The sequence below is a fragment of the Orycteropus afer genome, unplaced genomic scaffold, assembly GCF_000298275.1.
Source record: "Orycteropus afer afer isolate SDZICR_OR568_19922 unplaced genomic scaffold, OryAfe1.0 scaffold00190, whole genome shotgun sequence".
Classification (NCBI taxonomy): domain Eukaryota; kingdom Metazoa; phylum Chordata; class Mammalia; order Tubulidentata; family Orycteropodidae; genus Orycteropus; species Orycteropus afer.
Genome location: NW_006921777.1, coordinates 6,703,239 through 6,711,810, shown reverse-complemented (window position 1 = coordinate 6,711,810; position 8,572 = coordinate 6,703,239). Strand labels below are relative to the sequence as shown.

Sequence of the window (8,572 nt, the reverse complement as noted above, 5' to 3'; positions counted from 1 at the left end):
TTAGGTCCAACATATGCAAAGACATATATATATATCAGTTTCTAGTACAAATTATATACATATATACATACACACACAAACATGAATAATTTATTTATAAAGAATTCTCCCCTAGAAACAAAAGAAACTCAGGGGGAAAAGAAAAAAAGATCAAAGTGATTCCTTTTCATAGATAAGGCAACTAATGCCTAATACACCGCAAAATCCTTTACAAAAGGAGATAACTTAATAAATTCTAGTTCAGGTTTTTTTTTTTTAAATGTTACTTTTTCTTCTTTTTCTTTTCATTTGCTTCCATCTTAAGCTTAAGTTCCTCAGCTGTAAGTGCTCCCAGCTTCTTCTTCTTTGCCTTCTTAACCTTTTCCTTGATGGCAGCCACATCAATTTTTGTTTCAGTAGAAGCTAGACAAATTAAAAACACAGTATGTTATTTCTTTAGATTCTACCAAATAAAGCAGAAACAATACATAGATTAACAATTTCAGCATACTGTTATAACAGGAATACCAAAAGCCAACCCACTGCCAGAGTTGATTCTGACTCATAGTGATCCCCACTGGGCTTCCAAGGCTATTAATCTTCATAGAGATATGCTGCCTCGTCTTGCTTCCATGCAGTGGTTGGTGGGTTTGAACCACCAGCCTTCTGGTTAGCATCCAAATGCCTTACTCACTATGCCACCAGAGCTCCTTGCTGTAACAGAAAGGTAATATAAAATATATGCCTAAAGGCAAGAAATTCTGAACCACCATCTCAAACTTTCTTCAAACTAAGAAAACAATGTATCATAAAGAACTATAACTATACATTAGTAAAAGTATGCAAGAAAATAATTTTATAGTTCAGAAATTCAAACCAATTAGTGAATTCAGCTACATTTAAACTATGTTTTCCTAAAATCCACTTGAGATCAGATTATTTTGACTTATTCTTTTGGGACTTTAGAATACTCATTAACATGCCAATTCTATCACACATAAAAACCAGTTAAAATTACATTTCATGAAGAATAATACATGTAATCAAGTCTCAATACATTTAATTATCTAACCATGAAGCCATAGGTCAAAATTTACTTTATCTAATACCACAGCAAAAAGTTCAAAATAAATGTTTTTCTAATAGTTCAATGAATGACTAGTAGTATGCTATGTAACAAAATTTTGATAGTAAATATAGTAATTGGGTAAGTTTGTGGAGGTCTGCCCACATTATCAACCATATAATCAATGTCTAAAATAGGGAAAGGAAGCACAAAACAATGCAACTTTTTCTTATGATTTAAAGTATAGTATCAGAGCACAAGGAGGGCTGGAGGATAAACAGTTCATACAAACTCCACAAGCATCTTCAAGAGCAGAGATTTAAAGCCTCCACTATAGTGGAACAGCTACATTTTTAATTATTATAGACTAATGTTAAAATACCTAGTGAATACCCTAAAAATGCATAACTGACAATACATAAAGTCCAAATTATAATATTTGGTATTCTAAACTTTCATATGACCTATCATTTACAGAGTAGAATGTTTTTAAGTTGTTAACACTGCTACATTAATAAAATCCTAACGTGCACCATCTTTTTTTGACCAGTAGATCATGTACTACATACAATCCTGCCACTATGCCCCCCCTACACACACACTGTGCCACTATTTGCTTTGAAGGGTTACTTAGGAAGTGTATGAGTATTACTGGGAGCGATGGGTACGTAAAAAAGAAAGAAAGAAAATCAATTAAAAAGACACTAGAAATGAAAAAAGTCCTAAGGGAAAAAAGTGCCTTCCCTTATCTTTTTTAAGAGCCCCTCAGTGATTTTTCTGTCATTATTCTGTTAGTGTTCTTTAGTCCAAAGTGATGAGAAATCCATGTTAAGAATAATGGAACCAGACATGAAACCACAGATCACATAAATAAAAGGAAGAGGAAACCCAACCTCTGCTAAGCCCTTTCTGAGAGACAGGAGAGCAGACCACTGTTACTTTATCTCTATAGCGCGCACACTGCTCTCTTTGTGTCTCTCAAGCACAAGACAGAGGTCTGGAAGGCACTGCCAACCTGGGATATGCTGAAATAAACGTTGTTGTTGTTACTTGCCTTCAAGTCAGACCCAACTCATAGCGACCCCTCCTTGGGTTTCCGAGATGGTATCACTATGGAATTAGATTGCCCAACCTTCCTTCCAAGGAGTGGCTTGTGGGTTTGAACCACCAGCCTTCTGGTTAGCAGTCAAGTGCCTTAGGCACTATGCTACCAGAGCTCCTGAAATAAGCATTAGCCACTACTAAATTATAAATTACCTGAGTCATTTGCTGTTCTTAGGATTAACAGAAGGCTCAGAGAATTGATGGAGGATACAGTTACTTCTTTACTTGCCAGTCAAAGAGATATAGACAAATTCATTTGAAAATCAAACATTACCTTCCTTCGGTTTCATAACTGGTTGTTCTTTAGGTGGAATGAAAGCTTTGTTTCTTTCCTCTTGTCTCTTACTGAGAGCTTCTGCTTGTTTAGCCTATATTATTAATAATGTGTACATTAGCAAAATAAAATTTACAGTTAAATAAGGATTCAAATTTCTATAAACTTTGGTAATAATATTGTGACCCAGACATAAAGTCTTACCTTTACTGCTTCCATTTTCTGTCGCTTCTTCTGATTTGCCTTCAAAAAGTATTCACCACTAGCCAGTTCTTTATCAATCTGTACAAAATGACCTTTACAATTACTTCAGAAATAGTGTACATAAGAAATCATTTCCTAAGACTGAAACTAGGCACTAAATTTTTAATTTTGCAACTTGGGATAAAGGACTATTTGAATACAGAGACCTTTGAACTTTTTTCCCCCAACTTATCAATTCATTCACAAGGCCCTTGGATTCTATAAGCTTACTGATTAGTAGGGGAGATAAAGCAAGCACCCAAACCAGCCCAGTGAAGGGTACAAAAAAAGATATGGGATACTTTCTGTAGAGGATGTTGTTCCCTACCACACATTATCAGTGGAGTGAGCATTCAGTATGGTACAAAGGGACATTCAAAGAATACAAAAGAACTGAGTAACTGCAGAAAACAATTATCCAAGGAAAACAATTATTTTCAACTTCCTAAGAATTAACACTTAACTGACAAAGGCCTTATGGCACATGGTAAGATTTATTAGTGGCTAAAATTTAATCAATTAGCTTCATGGTGGCAGAAGCTAATTCAGTAAAATCTGGTAATTGTTTTTTTTAAAGTTCATTGTCAAACTATACATGGAAAGGTTAATTTAATAAAAAAAAATATAAAAGCATAAAAATATTAGAAATATTTGACTGTACTCTAAGAAAAAAAAATTAGGAGCTCTGGTGGTATAGTGCCTAAGGCTTGTGACTACTAACCAGAAGGCTGGTGATTCCAACCCACCAGCTACTCCTCGGAAGAAAGACTAGGCAACCTACTTCTGTAGAGATACTGCCTTGTATACCTGAGGAGGGGTTGCTATGAGTCGCAATCAACTTGATGGCAGTGAGTTATTTTAATTTTTTTTTTTTTAATAAAAAAATCTATCCAAACCTTAAACTGGTTTAATGGTGTTTAACGTGGAGATACTTTTACTAGTATTATTCCAATACAAATCTTTACAAAGTCATAATGTCTTTGGGGTTAGGATAAAACCCCTACCCACCCACTGCCACTGAGTGGATTCCAATTCATAGTGACCTGCAGGACAGAGTAGATCTGCCTTATAGGGTTTATAAGGCTGTAAATCTTTAAGAAAGTAGATTATTGCCATCTTTCTCCCCTGGGGGCTTAGGACAATGGGGTTTAAACTCCTTATGATTAATTCTTAAAGGAAAAGCATTAAAAGAACATGTACTCTTAAGCTGAGTGAAATATATGCACAAAAAGCATGGAGGTGGGAGAGTAGCCGACGTGTCAATGGGCTACACAATACACCGGTGTTGGTAAAGTGGAAGGTCAATGTTTCAGCAAAGTGTGAGACGGTTTCCTGGAAAGACAGTTTGGGAAAAGCTGGAAAAGGCCTGCACGAAGAAGCTGGGACATGGTTTAGAAATGACTAAAGGAGCTCTGGTAGCATAGTGGCTAAGGCACTTGACTGCTAACCAGAAGGCTGGCAGTTCAAATCCACCAGCCACTCCTCGGAAGGAAGGTTGGGCAATCCTACTTCCGCAGTGATACTGCCTCGGAAACCCAAGGAGGGGTCGCTATGAGTCGGGGCCGACTCGACGGCAAATAACAACAACAACAAAGGTTTCTGAGTGAAGAGACCAAAGTAGCTTTTTAAGAAGGTATAGAAAAATAAAGAGGAAAGAATAAGAGCCTGAAATGAAGGCAATGGCATTGAGAATGATAAGCAAGAACTGCCAGGATTTGGTGACTCATTAAACACAAATTACAGAAAACTACAGCTCCTTCATTCACTATTTACCCTTGTTATCTCTCTCGTACACTTATATAACAGTAGTATAACCAAGGCACTGTTTGACACTCTTTACAAATACTAACTCATTTAATCCTCATTAACAGTTCTTAGAGATAGGTATCGTTCTTACCCCCATTTTATACATGGAGAAACTGAGGCATAGAGAAACAGCTTGCTCAAATTCACAGAGCAGGTAAGTGAGCAGAGCAAGTTAAATGACACATCACTGACTTCAAGAAACTTAACAACTGTATGGGAAAAAGACAAGTAGACAAGTAACCATAGGACAGGGCCACAAGAAGTATGGCAGGTGCTACGGAAGCACAATTGAAAAACTAGATCCCTCCCAACTTTCTGGCTTCACTTTCTCCCTTCCAGAGTTGACCCCATGATCAACTACTTCCATTGTTTTTGCATTGTTATCATTCCTTTTTTCCTTTTGATCTTTCATCCATCAACCTTCCCTGAAAAATCCCAAACCCAGAGTGGTGGAGAGAAGGTGGTATACATAAAGAGAAGGGGTTGTATGTTGAGTAGAAAGAACTAGTAGGGAGGGAAGACTTTAAGATTCAGGTCAGGGAGTTCCGGTAAGATAGCGGGATAGGCAGACAGACTGCACACACCCTCTTCAACAAAGAAAAGGCGAACCAATTAACAAAGATACAGAAGATAATCCTGAAGCCCTGAGCTTTGAAGGCAAGGATATAGAACTGGACTAAACTCCAACTAACAGAAGAACTTGCATGAAAACACCAAAAAAGGAGACATATGAGCTGCTTTCTGGTAGTGATCATGATGGCACAGACAGCTAGGACTGTACTGGTGGTGCAGTGAACAAAAGGGGAAGCAGTGAAGAGGAAAGCAGGCTGAGCTGTGGACTTTTGCCTGTCTAGAAGATACAGGAATTTTGAATGTTTACAAGCAGTTTGACCATTTTGGATATTTAAAGCAACAGTGTTATCCCAGATTCCAGGAACTTAAGAACAGGCTCCACGTGCCAGAACCACAGGGACATTCTGGATGCCAACGACTGGAAAGTTAACAGAGATCTAAATACAACAATGTCACAATGTCATGGAGACAACAGACCATCACAGTCCACACAAAGAAGCAAGGAAAAGTGATAGAAACAAGCCGAGCAGGATACAGACCCAGAACACATCCCTGAGGAAGAAGCAGCATTGGAACTCCCTGATAAGGAATTCAAAAGAATTATATTTAAGTATCTTCAAAGGATTGTGACACAGATCAAGGAAAACACTGACAAAATTAAGGAAAACAGAGACAAAATCCTAAACAATTTTGTTAGAAAATATAAGAACAAAATGACAAAATAAATGAAACATTAGAAACAATACAAAATCTACAGGTAGAAATCCAGTAGATTAATACTAAATTTTCAAAAATAGGTAACACATTGAAAGAGCAAAGGAGTAGAATCAAATCAATAGAAGACAGAATTAATGAGATTGAAAACAAATACTTGAATACTTCTTTGGAAAATGGTCAACTAGAAAAAAGATCAAAACAAAATGAAGAAAGCCAAAGGTTCATGTGGGATACCATCAAAAGGAAAAACCTATGTGTAATCGGAATTCCAAAACAGGAAAAGACAAACTACTGAGAAAATTGTCCAAGATTTATTGGAAGAGAACTTCCCTGATATGATGAAAGATGAGAATATATCCATTCAAAAATTCCAACAAACACCAAACAGGCCAGACCCCAGAAGAAAATCACCAAGACATACCATCATCACAAAACCAGGCAAAGAAAGAAACCTGAAAGCAGCACGGGAAAAATGAAGTTAGTTACAAAGGACAACCAATAAGAATAAGCTCTGATTTCTCAGCAAAAACCATGCAAATGAGAAGGTGATGGGATGGTATATATAAAACCATGCAAAAGAAAATTTCCAACCAAGAACTATATGCCTGGCAATACTGTCCCTCAAAAGTGATGGTGAAATTAGGAGATTCATAGAAGCAGAAATTATGGGAATTGGTTAAAAATAGACCAACCTTACAAGAGTAAGAGATACTAATGAGAGTCTTTTGAACAGAGAACCAATAATAGCAAACAAATGACCATTGATTCACAAGATGAAATAACCCAGAAACCAACACAGCTATGATGTATACAAAGTAAAATAAGCTTATAAGATTGGGAACAAGGAACCAGAGATATCAATTGGCAAATGAGAAAAACTACAAACCAAAAAGAGGGGAAAAACTGTAGTTACAGAACTTCTAATGGTGAGGAAGTCAAGATAGAAGGGACTGTTCTAAACTTGGGGAGAAAATTAAAATCACAGGGTATCCTGAAAGAAAAATGATAAACCTTCACATCACAATAAAAAAAGAGGACAAGCACAAATATTTAGCAAACACTAAAACAAGAGCAACAAAGGAAATAATAACACAATTAATAAACATAATTAGCTCAGCAAAGAAAATAATATGGAACAAAGAAACCAGTAATACCATGAAAAAACACAGAACAAAGTGACAACAACTAATTCATTTTTATCGATAATTATACTGAATGTTAATGGATTAAATGCACCACACAAGAGGTGGAGAGTTGCAGACTAGATAAGAAAACAAAATCCATCAATATGCTGTCCACAAGAGACATGCCTTAGAGACAAAGACAAAAACAGACTAAAAATCAAAGGTTGGAAAAAGATGTATCAAGCTAATGGCAACCAAAAAAGAGCAGGAATGGCAATATTAATTTCTGATCAAACTGACTTTAAGACAAAAACTACCATATGAGACAAGTAAGGACATTGTATGATTATTAAAGATCAACTGAACAAGAAGATATAACCATAATAAATATCAATGGACCCAATCAAAGAGCCCCAAAATACATAAATCAGACTTTAAAAGAGTTGAAAAGGCAAACAGATGACTCCACAGTCATAGTTGTTGTTGTGTGCTGTCAAGTTGGACCCGACTCATAGCGACCCTTCCTTGGGTTTCCAAGGCAGTATCACTACGGAAGTAGATTGCCCAACCTTTCTTCCGAGGAAGGAAGGTTGGACCATCTACGTAGTGATTCCGAGGTGGGTTTGAACCACCAGCCTTCTGGTTAGCAGTCAAGTGCCTTAGGCACTATGCTACCAGAGCTCTTTAATAAACCACTTTCAATAAAAGATAGAACAACTGGAAAGAAACTCAACAAAGACGCAGAAGAACTGAACAACACAATCTACCACCTTGACCTTATAGATATGTACAGAGCACCTGAAAATCTGCAAGAAATGGATAGATTTCAAGAAACACACTACTTACCTAAACTAACACAGACTGATGTGGAAAAGTTTAACAGTCCCATAACAAAACAAGAAATTGAACAGGTAATAAAAAAAATTACCAACCAAAAAAAATCCTGGCCCAGATGGCTTCACCAGAGAATTCTACCAAACATTCAGAGAAGAACTGACACCAATCCTACTCAAACTATTATGAAACATACAAAAGGATGGAATCCTCCCAAATTCATTTTATGAAGCAAGCATAACCTTGTACAAAACCAGGTAAAGACGTCATTAAAAAGGAAATCTACAGACCAATATCCCCTCGTGAATATAGAGGCAAAAATCTTCAACAAAATCCTAGCCAATAGACTCCAAACACATAAAATAATTCATTATGACCAAGTGGGGTTCATACAGGTATGCAAGGATGGTTCAAAATAAACAATCAACATCATCCACCACATAAATAAAACAAAGGAAAAGAGCCACATGCTATCAATTGATGCAGAAAAGGCATTTGATAAAATCCAACACCTATTCCTGATCAACACTCTCAGCAAAACAGGAATAGAAGGGACATTCCTCAACATAATAAAGGGCATACATGCAAAACCAAAAGCCAATATTATTCGCAATGGATAGAGACTGAAAGCATTCCCCTTGCAAACAGGAACTAGACAAGTATGCCCTCTATCACCACTTCTATTCAACATTGTATTGGAAGTCCTAGCCAGGGCAATAAGGCAAGATAGGGAAATTAAAGGCACCCAAATTGATAAGGAAGAAGTCAAACTAGCCTATTTGCTGAGGATATGATTCTATACCTAGAAAACCCAAGAGACTCAGTAAAAAATCTACTGGAACGAATTAAGAG

At 36.7% G+C, this 8,572-nt stretch overlaps 1 protein-coding gene across 1 annotated transcript in view; it reads right to left on the bottom strand.

The window, feature by feature from the left end:
• Nucleotides 1-262: 262 nt before the first annotated feature.
• The window catches only part of KRR1 (KRR1 small subunit processome component homolog), a 19,238-nt gene continuing 10,928 nt past the window's right edge, over nucleotides 263-8,572 (bottom strand). Inside the window, exons 8-10 of the mRNA XM_007947565.1 lie at nucleotides 2,628-2,705; nucleotides 2,424-2,517; nucleotides 263-402 (exon numbers count right to left, since the gene is read on the bottom strand). Of these exons, the coding sequence (XP_007945756.1) occupies nucleotides 263-402; nucleotides 2,424-2,517; nucleotides 2,628-2,705 (312 nt within the window). The remainder of the gene's footprint in view (nucleotides 403-2,423; nucleotides 2,518-2,627; nucleotides 2,706-8,572) is intronic.